The sequence below is a fragment of the Oncorhynchus clarkii genome, chromosome 7 (assembly GCF_045791955.1).
Source record: "Oncorhynchus clarkii lewisi isolate Uvic-CL-2024 chromosome 7, UVic_Ocla_1.0, whole genome shotgun sequence".
NCBI lineage: Eukaryota > Metazoa > Chordata > Actinopteri > Salmoniformes > Salmonidae > Oncorhynchus > Oncorhynchus clarkii.
This window is the reverse complement of record NC_092153.1, coordinates 13223799-13246197: the sequence shown is the minus strand read 5'-3', so window position 1 is coordinate 13246197 and position 22399 is coordinate 13223799. Positions and strand designations below refer to the sequence as shown.

At 44.0% G+C, this 22399-nt stretch overlaps 2 protein-coding genes across 2 annotated transcripts; one reads left to right on the top strand and one right to left on the bottom strand.

The window, feature by feature from the left end:
* Window positions 1–2870: 2870 nt before the first annotated feature.
* Window positions 2871–17053, bottom strand: LOC139412910 (importin subunit alpha-4-like). Its single transcript, XM_071159766.1, has 16 exons — window positions 16665–17053; window positions 14380–14424; window positions 12515–12604; window positions 12348–12377; window positions 12111–12259; window positions 10492–10577; window positions 10120–10206; window positions 9864–10033; window positions 9060–9104; window positions 8831–8962; window positions 6320–6448; window positions 5988–6092; window positions 5797–5868; window positions 5486–5648; window positions 5243–5337; window positions 2871–4935 (listed from the first exon to the last, which is right to left on the bottom strand). The coding sequence occupies exons 1-16, from the start codon at window positions 17019–17021 to the stop codon at window positions 4837–4839; spliced, it is 1854 nt and encodes a 617-aa protein (XP_071015867.1). The 5' UTR covers window positions 17022–17053; the 3' UTR covers window positions 2871–4836.
* A 725-nt stretch (window positions 17054–17778) lies between these two features.
* Window positions 17779–19361, top strand: LOC139412911 (putative potassium channel regulatory protein). The gene is made up of 2 exons (XM_071159767.1): window positions 17779–18587; window positions 19106–19361. The coding sequence occupies exons 1-2, from the start codon at window positions 18010–18012 to the stop codon at window positions 19359–19361; spliced, it is 834 nt and encodes a 277-aa protein (XP_071015868.1). The 5' UTR covers window positions 17779–18009.
* Window positions 19362–22399: the final 3038 nt, after the last annotated feature.

The following is a 22399-nucleotide window of genomic DNA, read 5'->3' as shown; positions in this document are numbered from 1 at the left end:
GGATTCCGTAGTCGTCTCCCCCTGCCCCAGTGTCACGCTGTGAGAAGTACATGATTGGCTGTCGGATAAATCTCTACACTTCCTGGCCCTCCTAAGAGAAAATGAAGGGGGAGCTGAAGTTGGTGAACCGGAGGGGGGCAGCAGTGAGTGTCGAATCTAGTGAAGATACAAGTGAATTGCTATTTTGATAGGTGAGGCTTATTTGATCAAATATAAGTTTCATAATACTTAAATTATTAAGAGTGTACTGAGGGGGGGGCAGCAATGAGTGTCGAATCTAGTGAAGATACAAGTGAATTGCTATTTTGATAGGTGAGGCTTGTTTGATCAAATATAAGTTCCATAATACTTAAATTATTAAGAGTGTACTGATGTCCTGCACGTGACATTGCGACGATTTTTCTATCGGTTGTGCCAGTTCTTACGGGTATCTGCTCTCTCATTGGCTAGAATATTCCCAAATGATCTCGCCTGCCGCATGCCTTTCGCCTTTGAGAAATTGTTAGAGCGGTCAGTCGACCATCTTGCCACGCCGATTGTAGAATCAACCAGGAGGAGGTCCGAAATCAGGACCTTGGACAGCAGATTGGACAACGGTTGACAATATTATAAATAAAGCATAGTACATTTGATTAGTCAAACGTTATACTGTTTGTATATCGTATTTTACAGTGGTGTAAAGTACTTAAGTAGTTTTGGGTATCTGTACTTCACTATTCATATTGACTACTTGTACTTCACTACATTCATAAAGAAAATAATGTACTTTTTACTCCATACATTTATCCCGACATCCAAAAGTACATGTTACATTTTGAATGCTTAGCAGGACAGAAAATTGTCGATTTCTCACACTTATCAAGAGAACAACTCTAGTCACCCCTAATGCCGATGATCTGACCTACTCACTAAACAAATGCTTAATTTCTAAATTGTCTGAGTGTTGGAGTGTGCCCCTGGCTATCCGTACATTTAAAAAACAAGAAAATGGTGCTGTCTGGTTTGCTTAATATAAAGGAATTTGGCATTTATACTTTTTACCCATACTTTTACTCAAGTATTAGTTTACTGGGTGACCTTCACTTTACTTGAGTCAGTTTCTATTAAGGTATCTTTACTTTTACTCAAGTATGACAATTATGTACTTCTTCCACCACTGGTATTATACATTATACACTGCTCAATAAAATAAAGGGAACACTTAAACAACACAATGTAACTCCAAGTCAATCACACTTCTGTGAAATCAAACTGTCCACTTAGGAAGCAACACTGATTGACAATAAATGTCACATGCTGTTGTGCAAATGGAATAGACAACAGATTTTATAGGCAATTAGCAAGACACCCCCATTAAAGGAGTGATAACCACAGACCACTTCTCAGTTCCTATGCTTCCTGGCTGATGTTTTGGTCACTTTTGAATGCTGGCGGTGCTTTCACTCTAGTGGTAGCATGAGACGGAGTCTACAACCCACACAAGTGGCTCAGGTAGTGCAGCTCATCCAGGATGGCACATCAATGCGAGCTGTGGCAAGAAGGTTTGCTGTGTCTGTCAGCGTAGTGTCCAGAGCATGGAGACGCTACCAGGAGACAGGCCAGTACATCAGGAGACGTGGAGGAGGCCGTAGGAGGGCAACAACCCAGCAGCAGGACCGCTACCTCAGCCTTTGTGCAAGGAGGAGCACTGCCAGAGCCCTGCAAAATGACCTCCAGCAGGCCCCAAAAGTGCATGTGTCTGCTCAAACGAGCATCCATGAGGGTGGTATGAGGGCCCGACGTCCACAGGTGGGGGTTGTGCTTACAGCCCAACACCGTGCAGGACGTTTGGCATTTGCCAGAGAACACCAAGATTGGCAAATTCGCCACTGGCGCCCTGTGCTCTTCAGATGAAAGCAGGTTCACACTGAGCACGTGACAGACGTGACAGTCTGGAGACACCGTGGAGAACGTTCTGCTGCCTGCAACATCCTCCAGCATGACCGGTTTGGCGGTGGGTCAGTCATGGTGTGGGGTGGCATTTCTTTGGGGGGCCGCACAGCCCTTCATGTGCTCGCCGGAGGTAGCCTGACTGCCATTAGGTACCGAGATGAGATCCTCAGACCCCTTGTGAGACCATATGCTGGTGCGGTTGGCCCTGGGTTCCTCCTAATGCAAGACAATGCTAGACCTCATGTGGCTGGAGTGTGTCAGCAGTTCCTGCAAGAGGAAGGCATTGATGCTATGGACTGGCCCGCCCGTTCCCCAGATCCGAATCCAATTGAGCACATCTGGGACATCATGTCCCGCTCCATCCACCAATGCCACGTTGCACCACAGACTGTCCAGGAGTTGGCGGATGCTTAAGTCCAGGTCTGGGAGGAGATCCCTCAGGAGACCACCCGCCACCTCATCAGGAGCATGCCCAGTCATTGTAGGGAGGTCATACAGGCACGTGGAGGCCACACACACTACTGAGCCTCATTTTGACTTGTTTTAAGGACATTACATCAAAGTTGGATCAGCCTGTAGTGTGGTTTTCCACTTTAATTTTGAGTGTGACTCCAAATCCAGACCTCCATGGGTTGATAAATTTGATTTCCATTGATAATTTTTGCGTGATTTTGTTGTCAGCACATTCAACTATGTAAAGAAAAAAGTATTTAAGAATATTTCATTCATTCAGATCTAGGATGTGTTATTTTAGTGTTCCCTTTATTTTTTTGAGCAGTGCACATTGTTGCGACTGTCCTTGTCTATCAGTTTTGTAGACCCCAGGAAGAGTAGCTGCTGCTTATGCAAAAACAAAATGGGGATCCAAATAAACAGTGTGCATTTGCCATGGTTCTCAGTTTACCTAGTGAAAAAACACAAGTGACCAAACGGCTAAATGGATTTCAACTCATTTTCTTTAATATACACAAGAGTTGAAAGGAACATTGTGAGCCACCTTAAAGAGATATGGATTCTAAAATGTATAAAAAGTAAGACAGAGGCCAAAATGCTATCTGTTGCTTTTGTCTTTAGTACATGTTTCATTAGCAAGTAAAAATCTTGCCCAAAAGCATAAGCTTGTATCAGTTGCTGATACAAGACAAAAATTCCATTCTTTAAAGTGGCTCTCATTCTATGTCTCTAGAATCTAGATCAATGACTGTACACCAGCTAGACTTTGTTCATCGGTTGTGAATGGCTAGTCCAAAAAGGCATGGGCCGCTCCCCTGAAATAATCCCCATGCCTTCTCAGTAGTTAGCAGCCAAAACATAACTACATTAGTCCAAATGTAATTTTTGTTTTTTCCGGTCCCTTCACAAATAAATGCTGGAGGGAAATCAAGACAAAAGTCCAGTTCACAAGAGAATTTTCAATCAAGTCATCGATCACGTTACACGTTTAAAAACAAAACTTCCCTGTTCATCTTTCAACAGTAAAAACATTACAGCCTCGCAAAGTGAACCGATCGATGGATGACTGGCAAAATGCAGCTGCTTTGTACAGACCAAACTTCAGACAGTTGGGGAAATACTCTTAAATTGTAGAATTAGATGTAGCATATAGAAGAGAAAAATATGGAACAACTGTATGGTCAATGGACCACTGCAATGCAACCATAGCTTTGACTTATTGAAGCAAACATTGCTTTCCACACACAGTAAGCAGAGGGAGGGGTGACTGAAGTGTGCATAAGACTGAATAGAAACTGCAGATGTGGAATCTACACAGATGAAATCAGTGTTACATCGTCTTTCTCTGTCCCTCTACCAGTATATCTTTCCAAAATATTTCCTCAAATTCTTGAGTCATTAAATTCAATGTCCGACGATATGTCTCCCCTGCAAGAGGAGATGGATGTCTTTTGGAAAAGCCCAGTTGAAGCCTGGTTTTTAAGGCTTATTTGTTGTTGAGGGGTTTCTCGTTCAGAGGATAGAACCTGGTAAGAGGGACTGATCCAAAACCCAGTTTAGAGGTTCTGAGGAGAGGTGCGTTTGGTTCCAGCTCAACTCCAATCCCCTCCTCTCAACCCAAAAACCATTCCACCAGCAAGCCATCCATAGATCAATGCTACAAAGTCTTCCTTGTTATTAATTTCAGAATTTCCCTGTTGCATAATTTTAAATATATATTTTTTGTACTTTAAATCCATTGTTTTTCATGATGATTTCACAACTAAAAGGAAAAATATTATAGTGGTGGGTGGTTGTTGAAATCTGTTCAGTCCACATGGGAATTTGTCAACTGCTCACTTCTCTACCCTCTGAGAAGGGGTTTGAGAGCATTCATTCTCAGTGTTCTGTTCCAAAAAAACTGTAGTTCAATGAGGACTGAATAATTAACAGCCCTTTGATGAGGTCATCAATTAGAATGTTTAACAAAGGACGGCCTAGATGCTGTCCGTACTCCTCAAGAGTCAATTAACTCAGAGGTTGAGTGTCTTCAGTCGCTGTGTCCAACGTGCTCTGATCCCAGACCATGAGACCAGACGCCAGAGAAGAGCACGCCTTTAAATGAGACCATTCCTCTTCTTTGCTGATATGATGATTGGTAGAACAAGATCATTGGTCCATGCACACAGATGACTTCAGTCTCTTCAGTGTGTATGTGTGTGTGTGAACGTGTCTGAGTAAGAGAGGATAATAGCAACTTTTTGGCAACTGCAGGAATGACGGACGAGGCGTTTTCTCTTTCTGGAACATTTATAAGCATCGCTGTGAGATGCTTGAAAAGAGATGGATAACAATGATCCTTCCTTCAGTGCTTGAACTGTTGTTAGTGAGTCAGTGATTGATGTTGGGAAGGAGGTGACTGGAGGGTTCAGAGCAGCTAGAGAGTTAGACCTACTAGGTGGACATTTGCCTTTAAAATTTGAACTCCTTTGCTTGCAGGTTGGTGGCAGGGTCAAAGTTGAATGTTCCACCCTGAGTGGCTTCGGGGATCAAACTGGGATCCTCGTCAATCTAAAAAGAGAGAAGGGAAAATAAATGGATCAGGGTGGTGCCATAGATGAACAAACACACAGAGTGGAGACTAGATTCACTGTCACTACAGAAAACATAGGTCAATTTTTCATTCGATTTTATATAGAATTTTGTAGCAAGGCCTATAGCCGATTCATCCGTCTTACCCCATTGACAGAGGAAGTGGAGGAAAAAGGCCCTGCGTTTCTGTAGCACACATCCTACACCCAGCACAGCACTGTCAGGACAGCGCTGGGTTCTAACGGTGTGCAAACTGTAGGGCTTCTGTCAGAGCAGAGGTACTCACATCGTCTCCTGAGAAGTACTGGTCGATGATCTCGAAGGCTAGTTTGTAGATATCCTCGTTTTCATGCTGCTGAAGGTTCTCGATCTTCTCTAGACCTAATGGGCAGAGAGAAATTGGCATGAAAGTCCATCGCAGTGAATCAATCTAGAATGTGTGCTTCACAATAGCAACACTACACTGTCATACAATGACAACATGGTGAACTGACACACAAGCACTCCCCCCTCTAACACACACACTGACCTCCACACTCCTCTATGATCTCAGCGATGGTGCTGGCCTCTTCCCCGGCCATTATGAGGACGTTCTTGAGGCCGTCTAGGACCACCTGAACCACCTGGGAGTCCTTCACAGACAGCAGGCTGCAGAACGGGGGAACCACATTCTGCTGCACCAGGTACTCCACCTATAGGGTCGGGTAGAACATAGCAGATCAGCCTATCGGGGCCGTGCTTTGCCTACAGATGGGTAAACTTAACCAGCCAATCAGGACCATACAAAATGCAACGCTGTATGGATTGGGTATTGATGGAAACAGCCCTGGTAGAACATACCTGATCTTTTCTTCCACTTATTGTCAAGTTGCTGATGGCCCAGGCTGCCTCCTTCTGTGTGCCAAAGTCTCCCTGCAGACAAACACAGAGAGAGGTTGTCAGTGGTTAGGGTAGTGTTCCTTACAGATCTCCACAAGGACATAGGGGCTACATAATGCTTCGTAGGGCTACATAAGGGCTCAGCGACTCACCTTAGCCAGCTGGTGGATGATCATGGGCAGCAGGCCAGCGTCGATGACGGCCTGCACCTGCTGCTGGTTGCCTGCTGTGATGTTGGACAGGAACCACACGGCCTCCTAGTGGGCGGGAGGGATACACACACACACAGGAAGCCATTCAGCTGAGAGAAACCCACAGACACGCACACCATGGACCACATGAGTACGACTGAGACCGTTACACAGAGGTATAGATACTGTTGGAAATAAACGACACTGGGGTCCATCCCATTTCAACGCTACAGGACTTAATTACAGCAAAACAAACATATGCCACCAATAGCATCTAAAAGTGTGCCTGTTACCTTGTTGATCTTCTCCTTGGGGTGTGTGAGCAGGTTGGGGAAGTGCGAGAGGACGTCACAGTTGAGCACCACCTGCGTCTGCTCGTCTGTCCCCGTCACAATGTTCCCCACTGCCCTCAGAGCTGCAGTCTACAGGATATGACATCATAGGTGGTTAATGACGTCACAGGAAGTCACACATTCCGTACAGTAAGTTCCAGGTATATTACCCTTCCCACAAGCCTAACCTCAACCATTAGAGGGAAAACTGGAAACGGATCTTAGATCAGAGTAGGGGTGACTTCATCCTACTTAGGGATGTGACGGTCATGAAATCTTGTCAGCCGGTGATTGTCAAGCAAATAAACTGTCATTCACACGGTAATTGACAGTTAACATAAACACGTTTAGCATCTCCCGGCTTCCACACAGCTTACAAGTCACTGATGCAGATCTTAGGAACATCTAATAAATCCATGTAATATAGCCTACACCCTTACAACAAATCCACTATTTATTTTAGACAGCTCTAAAGAAAATTTAGTCTATTTCAGAAGAACAGAATAGCATACCGAGTTTCCTTATGATAGGTCCTGATCTGGCTCTGGCTATGCCAAATGGCTGTGGGCTACACTAGTTTATGCGACAAGATTTACTTAGAATTCCATGGCATTATTTTATAGTATGAAGAATACAACTGAACATAGCTAAATTAAATAAAGGATATTTTCTCCAAACAATTTAAGAAGTTTGCAAATGTGGCTATTCTGTATTGAGCAGTTAAAAAAAAAAACAGGTACTCCTATATGTTTGAGTTATTTATGCAACTTTAGTTGATACATTGTAAGGCTGCATGATGCGACTAATGATGATTTGAATAAAGTCTCATGAATGGCATGAGCACTGTTTCTGCTGCAGGTTGCACACCATCATTCTCTCATTCACAAGTTGACAAGCACTTGATAATATTCTCAACAGGCCTCGAATTTCCCAGCGGCATCCCCTTTATCCCCTAAAAAAATCTATGCCTTTTGCCACTAAAGTGGCCGTTGTGCCCTTGGGCTGAATATAATAATTATAATTCCTGTCTCCCGGCTACCGTGCTCCAAAGCACCTCTCACGTGGTTCTCTCATATTTCAATTCTTATTAATTAGCCAATGCCTGTCACGTGATCAGGTCCTTCTCACAGGCATCTCAGCTAAGTAGGCTACAAGTGAAGACCGACACATGCGCGTCGCTCTTATGTTAGAACGGTTCACATTTAGCCTACTTTTCATCAGCCAACAAGATGAGTAGGCCTAACGAACAGCAAAAGCACTAGCCTATGTCAATCTACTATCCCCCATAGTACAAAAATGTACCTATTCTGTTGGTCCGCTTGTCCTTCTGTGAAATAAATAATTATTCTAAACATACTCTGGGCCTGTTGTGGAATACGATAAAGCCCAAATTAATACAACCACTCACATCAAAATGAGGCTGATGCAACAGATCAGGGCATTTAGCTTAAAATGTTGATCAACTATTAGGCTATTTCATCACATAAGTGCAGCAATGCGCACACGGCAGTAGGCTATAAGCACGAATGTTCCAAAATTCAATCAATTAGCAGGAAAACACTGTTCTCAAAGTGAACGTAAATGCGATTCTGCATGTAATGCTTTAATATTAAATAAGGTGCATTTCTATGGTGAAAATGTAATTCCTCAAACTTGAAACTCAAGCGCCACCTATGTATGCCAGTTAGGCACTACACCGGTTGTAAAGCAGATTCATGTGCTTCATTTTAAGGAGTTATTTGGCCACTTTAATTGTGATACAAACCTTAAAACATATAGGCCTATGGGCTAGTCCACATGAAGTGATTGGGAAAAGTCGGGCGAAACAAGGCATGCGCCGTTTGCCTTACTGCACACACTGGGCATCATTCACAAGTGATAATACATCACTCACAACTGATAGGCTAATATTGTCACCCATCAGACTATTCTTGATTTAATGCCATCTCGGAACAGGTGTAGGGAGGGAAAAAAATAATGCGATCTATGCACTTGGAGGACGCTGTGGTTTATTTTCATGCCAGCCAGTAGGCTATACTCCTGTTGTAAATTTAAGCAATGTGCTTAATATTAGGAAAGTTTAAAAAATAAAATATAGTAGGCCTAGCCAATAGAAAGCTGATGGGATACTCCTCTTTAATAAAGCCATCACAGTTTTCTCACGCAATTACATAGCCTATTAAAATGTTGCGCAACATGAGCTCTCATGAAGTGTTTGATTAGATTTTCAAATACATTTGCATTGATTTCAGAGTGATTAGAGGGACAAGAGAGTGCTGAGTACCAGGCAGTTAGCAAGTTTGGTAGGCTACTAAAGAACAGCAGCAGAGCTATAGAAGCCTAGTTACCCTGACTAAACGGCCACGTGGCATTTGACTGTGGACATGACTCATGACCATTGATGTGGCGGTAATACGGTCACCGTAACAGCCCTAATCCTACTTCCAATCAGGGGAAAGGAAGCAGACATACCTGAACTTTGACCTCTTGGTGGCTGAGCAGGGGGACGAGGAAGGGGACAACCCCCGAGTCGATGACCATCTGGATCTGTTCGTTCCCTCCGTCTGTGAGATAGGACAAGGCCCACACTGTATCCACTAGGATCTGACCACAGAGAGAGGACAGAGTTAGAACCAGGGAATTTCCATAGGGAATGGCAAAACAACTAGCTTTGCTGTTGTGATAGTAGGATGATACTTACATTTATATCAGTGTGGTATATCAATACACAGAGAGCAGGTAGAATCTGGAAGAGGAGGAGAGGAGAGAGAGTCAGGCATAATGATTGGAGGCGTACAATGAAGTGACTATTGAGCAGATCAACAGACAGGACCCAGGGTGTTTTCTGTTTCAGCAGGCAGACACTGCAGACCTCCAGGACCAGGCTAGATGGTTGGGAACAGGGAAGCAGAATGCTAGGCAGCACCCAAAGTCCCAGACCACTTTCCCTAATCAAACCCCCCATTGTCTGATTGTCCTCAGAGCCAAACACATGGAACACAGCCAGAGCTGTTGGGCAAAGGGTTCAGCTAATATTGACGACACAAACATCTATGTGAAGATCATAACTCAGTCAGATTGGCCTCCCGAGTGGCGCAGCATCGCAGTGCTTGAGGCATCACTACAGACCCGGGATCAATTCCAGGCTGTTTCACAACCGGCCGTGACCAGGAGTCCCTTAGGGCGGCGCACAATTGGCCCAGTGTCGTCAGGGTTAGGGGAGGGTTTGGCCGAGGGGGCTTTACTTGGATCATCGCGCTAAAGCGACTCGTGGCGGGCCATGCGCCTGCAGGCTGACTTCGGTCGTCAGCTGGAAGGCGTTTCCTCCAACACATTGGTGCAGCTGGCTTCTGGGTTAAACGGGCAGGTGTTAAGCGCGGTTTAGCGGGTCATGTTTCGGAAGACGCATGACACGACCTTCGCCTCTCCCGAGGCCGTTGCAGCGATGAGACAAGATCGTAATTGGATATCAACGAAATTTAGTTAGATTGAATGTCTGTCTTACCTCCTGTACTGTCTCCATGGGGGGCGGTGGGTCCTTGTTGCGGCAGAGGTTGACGATGACCCAGGTGACGTTGCGGAGGAAGGTGATGGGGATGGAGGGGTTAATAAACGACAGCAGGGGCTTGACCACGCCCAAGGAGATTACGTAATCCCTGCACTGCGGTCCATCGCCTGCACGGGAAGAACACAGGTGTCATTGACTGGCATCGGCCAGTGTGTGTGTGTGTATGCATGTGTGTGTGTGAGCCATCACTCACCGATGATGTTGCCTAGCGCCCACACGGCCTGTTCACATACGTTCTGGTGAGGAGATTGTAACAGCCGCAGGAATAGAGGCACAGCATCTGGACATGTAGAGAGAAAGGCAGACCCATATGTTAGACAACATTGCAGACAACAGAGAGAGACAGAGACATCAGTTAAAGACAGGTAGAGAAAGATACATAAGTTAGACAGAGGTAGAGTGAGGGTCTGGCAGACAAGAGACAGAGAGATGGGGAAGACAGTTGAGAACAGGTGTTTCTATACCAGGAACCAGATGGATAGGTTGGCTCAAATAGACCGGTCCATTATGTATGCCTGATGGGTCAGTTTGAAACTGGACCACAGAAGAACTAGAAACTACTTACTAGATTTGACCACAGCTTGAGTCTGTTGTGACGTCCCTGATGCTATGTTGGTCAACGCCCAGGCAGCCTCAAACTGGAGAGAGGGACTGGGGAAGAGGAGAGAGTAAATGAGGCTGGCTATATGACGAGACAAACAGAAGCTGTCCCCAGACAACAAAACACGACCAATAAGCCCATCAACATCACATGGCTACTGATCAACAATCCATATCAACCTGCATCACCACTAACCCCCACCCCTGTCTAATATATATATATATATATATATACACACACACAAAAGTTTGGGGTCACTTAGAAATTCCCTTGGTTTTGAAAGAAAAGCAAATTTTTTGTCCATTTTAAAATAACATCAAATTGATCAGAAATACAGTGTAGACATTGTTAATGTTGTAAATGACTATTGTAGCTGGAGAAGGCAGATTTTTAATTAAATATATACATTGATGTACAGAGGCCCATTATCAGCAACCATCACTCCTGTGTTCCAATGGCACGTCGTGTTAGCGCAAACTGCCTCTAACCAGAATAGAAAGGAGTGGGAGGCCCCGGTGCACAACTGAGCAAGAGGACAAGTACATTAGTGTCTAGTTTGAGAAACAGACGCCTCACAAGTCCTCAACTGGCAGCTTCATTAAATAGTACCCGCAAAACACCAGTCTAAACGTCAACAGTGAAGAGGCGACTCCGGGATGCTGGCCTTCTAGGCAGAGGTCCTCTGTCCAATGTCTATGTTCTTTTGCCCATCTTAATATTACATTTTTTATTGGCCAGTCTGAGATATGGCTTTTTCTTTGCAACTCTGCCTAGAAGGCCAGCATCCTGGAGTCGCCTCTTCACTGTTGACGTTTAGACTGGTGTCTACACTGTATTTCTGATCAATTTGATGCTATTTTAATGGACAAAAAATGTGCCCTCTTTCAAAACAAGTATATTTCTAAGTGACCCCAAACTTCTGAACGGTAGTGTGTGTATATATATATGTATATCTATCTATCGTTGCCTCAAAGCTCCTGCCTCCATCACCCAACCTCCCCTTTCTACACAACACATAAATCCCCCCCATGTCTCCAGCAGCCCTGTGCCTGTCCAACCGTGACACCCCACCCTGCACATTAAGCCCCGCCTCCCCCGTCTCATCCCACCCACCAGTCCATGTCCAGGGGAGTCCACCCTAATCGCTCCCCACCCCCATCACCGAAGAGACAGAGCTGTCAGCTGTGGGGCAGTACTAGTGCAGCAGAGCGGAACACACACTTTCTCTCCTATCCGTCTGTGTGTCTGCAGCCTGCTACAGTGTTCACATCAGCCCAGCCATGTGGAGGAGAGGGAGGGCACACCAGTAGCCCCAGAGCATGACAGAGAATGTAGAGAGAGACAATGGAGAGCGAGAGAATGGAGAGTGAGCAGTCTGACACATACAGGGCTAGTCTACCCACTCATTCACGCTCCGGTTTTCAGCCTTCTCTCCTTTCGCACTTCTCCAACTTTTGAACGGGGGCATCACACAGAATTAACACGGGGGCAATTTACTGCCCTCATCTTTTAATTACTCTTCCAGGGCAAAGGTGCCCCATGACCCATACAGTCTCTTCCTCCCCCCCATAAAGCAGACTTACTTGTCGTCCCTCTCCAGGCATTTGACCAGGATGGGCAGGATGCCGGATTTAATCAAGTCGTCGATGGGGGGGTTTCTGTCACTGGACAGGAGTTTTCTGGCTGCCTGCACGGCACTGAGCTGGATGAGTCCGTTGTCACTGACAGCATTCTGACAGGAAGGAGAGCGAGAACACAAGGTTAGCGCCAACAGCTCAAGGTGTATGGGTCTCAACAACACTGACAGAACGCAGGCTTACCTGTAAGATGGCTTCCAGTGTTACATTTTGCTGCAAAACAAAAAACTAGAGTTGTGAGATTTGCTGTAGCTACGTGTTTACATGGTGCAAGGTTAGAGCTAGGAAACATATCCCTGGCATTCCTGAACTTGAAGTCGTAGTGTGAGAGAGAATGAGGACTGACTCACCCCTTTGAAGTCAGAGTCTATGTCTGAGTCTTCCAGGCTCTCCTCCTGTGGAACGTTCCTCTTCTTCAGAAGGTGCTCATCTCGTTTGTTCTGGGGGGAGAAAATATATATATATATTTTTTTAAAGTGTTGAATCCTAGAAGGAATATAGGAGTGAATACTATTGGAAACATTCACCCACACAGAGAGGGAATAGATTCCCTGCTTGACTCCTACAGGCTAAGACTGCTCCCATAACCTCCCAGTGATGTAAGTGGCAAATAGCACGAGGGAGGAATGCATCCATCTCAGCACAGACGGTTCTCTTCTGCAGCACACATAGTGCTATGTGAGAGAACTGCTGTGTCACTCATCCTACATTAGTGGTTTGCTCTTCTGTAAGGGTAGGACATGGCTTTTTAGCAGAAAAAAACTGAAGTTCTCTCACACTTCTGGTCAGCTCAGACTTCCTGAAACACTTCTGCAAGCCACATTCAGAGGACATGTTGGGGCCTTAGTGCAAAGACCAAGGGCTCAGAGTAGAGCTGGGCGATATGGACAAAAATCCATACCGCGCTAAATTGTCTGAATTGATGCAATAATGATAAGTTTGGAACATTGATGTGCAGCGCTTGTACATTTTCTCAAATCACCCATTTTAGAAAATGTATTTGAAAATGTATTCTCTTTTCTCTAATATAGGCTTCTTATCGTAATGAACGATATCAGATAAATGCCTGCAATAAGTGACCGGTATGGTCAGTGTCAATCATTTTCATTGTATCATCCATCTCAGCTCAGAGTCATATTCCAATGGAATGAAGTCGTCGTCGTCCCCCCACACAGATGCTGATCTAAGTTCAGTTTGGCACCAACCCCTCTAATAGTCATGGTTCCAACCAGAGAAACTGCTATAGAGTCATACATCCAGAGGAATGGTCATGGTTCTACCCAGAGAAGCTGCTATAGTCATACATCCAGAGAAATGGTCATGGTTCTACCCAGAGCAGCTGCTATAGAGTCATACATCCAGAGGAAATGGTCATGGTTCTACCCAGAGAAGCTGCTATAGAGTCATACATCCAGAGGAATGGTCATGGTTCTACCCAGAGCAGCTGCTATAGAGTCATACATCCAGAGGAATGGTCATGGTTCTACCCAGAGCAGCTGCTATAGAGTCATACGTCCAAGACAAGCCTGTGTGTCTGACGAACCTACTTAATGGCCGCTGGCCAGAGCTCTGCGCTTCCGCAGGCCAGGAGAGGGAAACCCTCCCCAAGGCTGAGGGGTAAGACCAGTCTGGCCTCTCTGACAGGGTGGGAGAGCGAGAGAGGGATGACCTAAATACAGCCAAGGCATCCTGACTCTTCAACAACAACCTGAGCATAAGAGGGGGGGTGGTTTCCTCACACACACCTATTTAGAAACAAAATGACTACGCAGATAGAACAGCCCATAAGGGGCAGGGGGTGGACCAGGCTGCTCTGTCTCGGCCAATTGGATAAACAGAGACTGCAACATTTCCCATCAAAATAAAGGTGAATTAATTCTATAACCTTGCTTCCACCTAACATCCACATCCCAGAGAGACTTAACAGGCTGGAAAAAGGGCCTGCATGTATCAATTAAATTTACAGTTGTGCCACGCATACCAAAATAAGAGGTACATGACAGACACGGCAGCGCTGGAATGGCATCTGTGGAGTGGGCCAGGACACAAACAGAGACCAGAGAGGTGTGGTAGGGTGGGAGGTGAAGGGTGAAACTCAAGAGGATAGTGTGGAGCCTTTCTAATTTCAGTGTGGGGAGGAGCAGAAGTAGGCTAATGGGTTAGTCCACTGGATGCAACTGAACTATAAACAGTCAATAGAGATGCTGAGGCTCACCTTTCTCAGCTCCACTGTCACTTCATTGCGATGTCTTCGCATAGTCTGTAAGAGAGAGAGGAGAACAGTCAGAGATGAGCCTAACTACTGGAGCATTAAAAAGACAGCCCATACACTCAAACAAACCACATGCAATGTTAGTCAATTGGAACTGGCTCCATTTTGTTTACAGACTGGGCTTTAGATTACAAGTGTACTGCTGCATGTTGGCAACAGGCGGCAGAGGATCATGTTAACTTGATTGCCAGTCGGGGCATCCTGGTTCATATTACTAACGCTGTGTAACCTCCCTCATGCAAGCAATGATTCTGTTTACATTTATCCACCAAATCAAAGGCGTGACCCCCTGCTGCTGGTAAAACCCTGCCCCTGATCTGACACCCTAACTCAAGGTTGCAGTAAAAAACAGATGTGGTTCCGTATGCGTTTGAAAAACTCCATCTATTGAAGACGGAACACAATGTTTGGTCAACACTGCCTTTTGTGGGAACTGTATTTAGGGAGGATAGTGAATCAGCCATGAGAGAAAGCCTGAGAGTGGCTCAGCTGGCCAGCTGGGAGGAGGAAGTCAGAAACCTCTGAAACTCAACAACGATCGATCAAATCTATGGAATTCCAAGCATTTCTCTGGGACACTCATTCCATGCTGGGACAAGAGGGTGACTTCCTGTGAGAGGGAAGACTGCCTCAGCTCCTGGAGAACACACCAGAGGTCTTCAACCTTTCTTTACATTTGAATACTACTTATTCTGCATAGCCAATGTTGATTGTGGAGTATCCTGTTATATGTTGGGATTATTATTGTATTCTATCAACATCATACACAGCAGTCACTGTGGCCCTCTGTGGTGGTGTAGATCAGAACTTGTGAAAGGGATAAATTTTCTGTATCCTACAGCTTTTAACATTCCTTGAAGTCTAAACACAGCCTAAATCTCACTGAAGATGCTGTGTGTGTCCTCTTTGATGCAGTAGAATTCAGCACTATAGGAGCAGGGTGAGTGTGTTGCCCTGGGGCACTTCTATAGATCTGATAGGTTACTGTGCCTAAAGGATAGGGGCTGTATCTGGACAAGGCCTTTCATCTCTGACAACAAGTGATCCATTTCGTATTCTTGGCTTAGCTGCTGCAAGCTTATCAGCAGGGCTGGTGGGTCGTTAGACATGTGCAAGTCACACTGGCACTTGGCCCCAAAACAACCATGCCGCACTTCTGTTTCCTCTCTGCTCAATATAGCACATACCAGATGGACAGTAATCCATCATGCCCTCCATCCGAGATTACTGTGTTTCTAATACATAAGAATATGGGATAGTCAACATGTTATGTCGTCACAAAAGTGGAATATTTATGTTAAGGATGTGTGATCAATACAGATACAAGGGAAATGGCATGTCCCTTTGAATTAAATGTGTGTCCCTAATCATCGAGTATGAGGTTTTAATTGTACCTTTGCACTGAGAGGCAGTGCCTTAGACCGCTGCGCCACTCTGGAGGTGTATTGAATCAGCATGGTGACAGTAGCATCATCAGCTTTAGTTCCAGATGTGCTGTGGTGTTTATGGTGCAACTGCTCTAACTCACTGTTTGTTAAACACCCACCCTGCGGTCACTGGGACATTGAATTGCAAGCTGTTCATTCACGTATGAGTTAGTTAGCTGGGTATATTATTATAAACTGATTAATAACCCCGAATCTCAACTGTTGCAGCCGTGGAAGTTGAGTTGTGCTAGTTGTTTTGTAACAGTTAATGTGCATCATCCGCCCATTTTGACACATACAACTAGCTATAATTAGCTGGTTTGGTTAGCTGGTAAGCTTATCTAGCTCAGTTAAGTTACAGTGACTGACTTGCCAACTCGAAATATCAAATGTCATGCCCATGACCAACATCAAGATAGTTAGTTGTCTGGTGCCTTTTACCAATTATAACTATTACTTTCATTTAGTTTAGTTGATGCCAGAATAGTTCATTTCCAAAAATATGTTCCTCACAACCTAGCTAGCTGCTAGCAAGCACAGAGTTAGCAACTTTCCTAGCTAACTAGCAGGCCTTGCGAAAGCCGCGCCCGCTCCGCATGATACACTTTAGTTAGTTAGTGAATGTGGATGATATCATAATCGGCGACACATTATAGAAAAAGATAACTTCAACACGGACGGACAATGAATACTGCAGCAACCAAACCGAATTGAGAACTAGGTAACCCCGAGTGTTGGCAAGCACTCGTTGCTAACGGCTAGTTAGCCAGCCAGCTAACGTTAGCCTAGCTAGATTCTCACCTCGACATCGCGCCCCTTATTTTTGAAGCTCTTAATTCGGTGGTTATCCAAATCGGCGTTTTCTGCCATGGCTGTCTGTGTTCGGGATGTTTGGCTATCCTGCGCTTGAAGCTCCGGTGGGAAAAGAGAAAACGTACTGCTGTTTTGCCGAGGGTGGCTGTCCAGACGTGATACACCGCGATGGGATAATATCGTCAGGGAGGAGCCACGGAATCCTGTCAATTGGGGGAGGAAGCCTATGGCTAGTATGTGTGAACCCACTTCCTTGCAACATTGTTGCGCAATGTAACTAGTTGATACCCTTAAATTGCTGCAATATATCGGTTTTTTTTTGTCTCCAATGAAGATACTGTACATTATTACCAAACGACTTGCTAATCAACTATGCTATGGCTGGCTACTTTACACGGATTGCTTGCTGTTGTTGACAGATAGGTTGGATTTGAGCCCAAAGGGAGGACTTAATTATGAAGAATCACTGAAGATCAATGCTTCACAAATTAAACAAGAAATGAATTGACTTTACTGTTAATCCACACAAATGTAGTTACACTAATATTTGAACAGAAAAACAATCAAATCACTACTACAGTTTGTTGTTTATTATTGCTTTAATGTATTACCTACAACTAAATAAACATTATCACATTGAATTTGAGGAAACTACATAAACATATGCTCACATATTACCCATCCTATTTCTTTTCAGATTAGTGCAGATTAAGTGCCACTCACTGTCATTTATTGAACTAAACAGACAGGAGGGTAGACTGAATAAAAGAGACACGAAGCTAAAGCATAAAAAACAATGCAACAAAAAAAGGATAATGCTAATCCCATGTTGAATGTAGATGTAACTTTAGACCAATGTCTACTGTCAGGAGCCAAACCAACCATCCGGGGGGCCAACCTCTCTGTACTCCATTTAGTAACTTTAGTACCCCTTGAGGTTGCTGGGGGGAGCACAGCTCATAATTATGGCTGGAATGGAATGAATTGAATGGTATCAAACACATGGTAACCATGTATTTGATACTTTTCTGCTCCAGCCATAACCACGAGCCCGTCCTCCCCAATTAAGGTGCCTCCAACCTCCTGTGTTTTATTACTCGATTTACTCCATTGGGGCTCAATGATCAATTTCAATTTGTGGCTCATATTAGCCCCTAGTGGTAACATTCTGCACTGTCACCAGCCTCTCCAACTGAAGTTATGTGACTGCACTCACCTAGCATGAAATTTGTTTTGTTTACGGTTGGTGTTGCCAGGATATGTTCACTGAATACCACTCCTCTCCTCAGACCCATTCTTGTCTGCAATGATTTAAACTGTCAGTCATCTAAACATGAGTGCCCAGGACTTAATAACATTCAATATTGGAGGTCAAACATTCACCACTACTCTGTCAACTCTCAGAAGACACCAAGACTCAAGAATAGCTAGGATCCTGGATGGCAAAGACGCAGATTTTAAAGTTATCAGTGGACAAGTTTTTGTAGATAGAGATGGGACTTTCTTTAAATACATCCTGGATTATATGAGGACAGGTCAAATCACCTTGCCAGCAGAATTCTCTGACTACAATGGCTTGGCTCAAGAAGCACAGTTCTATGGTTTGCATCCTTTGGCACTTTGGGTTGAGAGGAACAGCCATCGATCCAGAGTTGAGGTTCTAGAGTTGCGCTTCTCTGTCCAGGAAACTCACGGATTCTTCCAAATATTCTGCTCCAACAACAAAACTCTGGAGGCTTTGGCGAGAAGGATATTCATTTTTGTGGAAGATCCAAATCTGAATGGGAATTTCCCACACCTGCCTCAGAACTCCAGCACACCTCATCCTGTATCGGTCCAGAGACCCTCTCACCACGACATGGTGTTCCACTGTGGGACTGACCAACTAGCCAGGGATGACTTCTCTGCCAGGTGAGGGGAAGTTACACTCACCCCGTAGGCTATTATACCCATCTCAGTGTCTCCCATTGGCCAATTCCTCAAGGGCTCCATACTGTATGATGAGTTTATTAGTCACATGCACAGAGTTGCAGATGTAATTGCAGGGTACAGTGAAATTCTTAAGCTCCGAGCTCCAACAGTGCAGGTCAAAAAGAGAAGTGAATGAAAAAATACAAATAATAATTAAAATATATACATATTTACAACTGTAACACTAATACATGTCCATTGGGGGGTGGGGGCAGGGTAAAGGTCCATTGGGGCAGGTAGAATGTCCCTGAGGGATTGTCCATTGGGGGCGCAGCAGGGGGGGAAGTGAGAAGTCCGGGGGACATGGAGAGCAGGTAGCTAGCTGCCTAGTGTATAGGCACTCGCCTGTGTAATGTTAGGGGAAACACTGGATCCTTAATAACTATTGTATGTTTATTCAAATAACTATATTATGCACCATTTTTAAAGACCAAACTTGCATTGTTTTACTCTTACAGGTTTGTAACTATTGAGCCGGATGACAGAAAGCTTCTCAACAGCACCAACGTCCTGGGCCTGCTGGTAGACACCCTTCTGAAGGATGGGTTTCGCCTGATCGACACAAGGACAGTTTCCCAAGAGGAGAAGACTGAATGCTACATGTTTGAAAGGAGTAGAAATACCCAGATCGTTGTACTGAGTGAAACCCCCAGGGCAGAACATCTCAGAAGACAGGACACACAGAGCCAGCTTGGTGAAGGAAAGAAAAAGTGAACTCAGTGTCAGGGTGCATCTCAAAAGTCTGAAGTGGTTCCCTTTCCATGTCCAGTTCTGTAATATCAGTGGACTTCAGACTATTGAGATGGATCCATTCTCTGCGAGTCAGACTGGATTGACCAGCAGATGGCGACAAAGGATAATAATGTTGAGGGCCATAATGTCAATATGCTTCACCTCACCATTAGTCTCAATTTATACAGTATATTTTATTTGACATCAATTTCCTGTGTCCTAAAGTATATTTCCAAAAGTACAATTCTCTAAATTGAAATAGAATTGAGAATGTATTTGATCAAGAACACAAATAAAACAATGAAAAAACAAACTTTGTTTTATTCAACCAGGTAGCCCATAGACTGATGTCAAACGGCAATGCTTTGCTTCAACAGCACCGTCAATACTGGAGGCTTCAGCAGTGGTGAACTCCAATATTTACGTGCTGCTACAGCAAGGCAGCCAGTCACAGAATGGCGGTCACAAGCTTCGGATGTCCAGGCTTCGCTCACGTTGTCACAGACATGCACATAACACCACAGCCATCCTCTCTTGTACCCAGGCTGAACTCTCAAGACCTTGCCTTAGACACTTATCATAGGTCTGAGAGGATAGGATAGGTGTAAGCACAGGTTGGGCAACTCTGGTCCTGGAGGGCCATGGTGTATGCAGGCTTGTGCTCCGGCACACCTGATTTAATTGATTGTGGTCTTAAACCACAATTAGTTGAATCAGGTGTGTTAGAGCTGGGTTGTAACAAAAGCCTGCATACACCGTGGCCCTCCAGGACATAGCCTAGCAGGTGGAACTATTTGTGTATTGCTTTCACTCTTCCAATCCTTTTTTCCATGTTTCTCCAGGCGTTACTGCAACAGCACAGTACAGCCTGTATCCCTGTATTACCCACAAACCATTCTGTGCTGCTTCAGCACTGCAAGGCCTGACACATCTACACTAACACATTCACACGTACCCATCAACTGGGTATGAAAGATGGCTAGAGTTCTCCTGTATCTGAAACAAGACAAGAAAAGCCAATGAGGTTGGGATAGTATGGTCATGGAACAATAACAGCATGCTGTATCCTCTGCCATGAGGTATGGGCCTTTATGGCACAAGTGGTAGTATGCACAGGGTCAGTTGTAACACCTACAAATTAGAAACCACTTAGAAAGCCGTTATTCAATGTGCTAATACTTGGTTAATGTCTCTACATACCTGAGACGTTTTAGGAGTACCAGTCAATCATTTTTTATTTTATTGGCCAAAAAGTGTTTTGAGGCCTAACATGAATAGTCTTGATGCCTCCATTTTTTTAATGACCAGTGGAACATTCCCCATGTATCTAATCATATATAATGTATCCGTAAGAATAGATCTTTTGATTAGTTGATGACAATAATTATTCTAGTATTTTTTTCAAAAGACTCAGATTAGATTAAAATGAGTAATTGGGGGGTCAAATGAAACACATTTTATAATTTGGTATTTTATATAGTATTTAGACACATTCACATAATGATATATCATTTCACTTCTTTACATCAAGTTTCCCAGTACAACTAAGATAATACCTTTTTGAATGCTTATATTAATTTTGGATAATTCGTTTTTGGCCAATATGACATGCACAATTTTTTTTATCAAAATATGTTTTGTCAACTTAGTGTATTTCCATCTAAATATCGGTTTCAAATCATAACATTTTTCAAGTACCACTTATTTTTAAAATTGAAGAGTGTTACATTGAATCCTGCAGCCTGTTACATTTAACCCTGCTGACGGGGTATTTCACTTCCGCCACTCTCGTTGAACTATAAACGTCTGTATGTCATATAAACTTAGTTACAGTGTGTAATGGTAGCTGAGACGTGTGTGTTGTTTGTATAAAAATATTATTAATCTAACTCAAACAATCCTTTCAGAAATAAGTAAAAGGCAAAGGTGTTAATTTAGCACATTTAACAAAGCCCATGCATTGTTGCATTATATAATATATACTTTTTTTAAAATCATTTATATTTATTTAAATCACTTATAACATATTTTCTTAGGCTCTGGCAGTGATAAAACAGCAGTTGATGTGGAGAACTCCGCCGCAATTGAAACGGAAGTCCCGCCTTTTATTGGTTACAGTTGATGATGTAACCCGTTTTTAAATTGATCTAGTTGTTGATGCCTCAAAAGTTGTTTTTCTCCAGTGGCTGAGTCTACTGTTACACGAGGTCATTGTTATTGTAAACAGTCGACCCTCCACATCAATCATTAGTATGTACCTGTTAATCAAATACAAATAAGGAAGTGTACAGGCTATAGTATAATTGTCATTTATGAAATGTATTAATATTTTAAGGTAGGCTATTTCAAGCTATGTATTTATTGAGGAACACACACGGCGATCATAACAACAACTGCACACACCGATTTGACAAAAAAAACGTTACAGACCGACTGAGTGAGAATAACGGTCACAACAACTGTCACACAACGACTTGACGAAAAGAATGTTACAGACCGACTGAGTGAGAATAAATGAGTAGACATCGTGCTACATACCTGCGCGTATGACACCTGGAGACGGTAGCCTATAGCCAATGATCCCGTTTAGACTCTTCCCAATGTGCACAGTAAGCTGCGGATTGAAACAACATAATATTCCAGTGAGTTTAACCAGCCGGTCATCACGCTTCAAGGAAGTTCTATTCTTTTGTTACTACTGTAGTAGCCTATTTATAGGCTACCCCATAGCGCTAGTTTTGTGAGGGAGGCGGGGCGAAGGCATTTGAAGAAAAAAGGGAGATCACTTGACCTCAGCCGACACAAGAGCTAATACACACGAACCAATAGATCAACGCATCCTCAATCGACTTTATATATAGACAGAGCGCGACCACCACCCCCCATCTCTATAAAACCATAATCGGCGAGCCCTCTTCCAAAGACGTGCGCCTCGGGGAGAGAAGAAGTCGCCTTTCGAAGTTCGGTTAAGTGATGACTATAGTCTTCAGCAGTGGTTTAAAGTACTTAAGTAAAAATAC

What these genes read in the sequence shown, in the direction of transcription:
- LOC139412910 (XM_071159766.1), bottom strand. Translation starts at nt 17,021, where the DNA reads ATGTACAGTATCTTCATTGGAGACAAAAAAAAACCGATATATTGCAGC. An exon ending in TGACAGTGGAGCTGAGAAAG is followed by an intron (nt 12,605 to 14,379) that starts GTGAGCCTCAGC and finishes TTCTCCCCCCAG; the next exon opens with AACAAACGAGATGAGCACCT. An exon ending in CCATGGAGACAGTACAGGAG is followed by an intron (nt 9,105 to 9,863) that starts GTAAGACAGACA and finishes CTCCTCTTCCAG; the next exon opens with ATTCTACCTGCTCTCTGTGT.
- LOC139412911 (XM_071159767.1), top strand. Translation starts at nt 18,010, where the DNA reads ATGAGTGCCCAGGACTTAATAACATTCAATATTGGAGGTCAAACATTC. An exon ending in AGGGATGACTTCTCTGCCAG is followed by an intron (nt 18,588 to 19,105) that starts GTGAGGGGAAGT and finishes TTACTCTTACAG; the next exon opens with GTTTGTAACTATTGAGCCGG.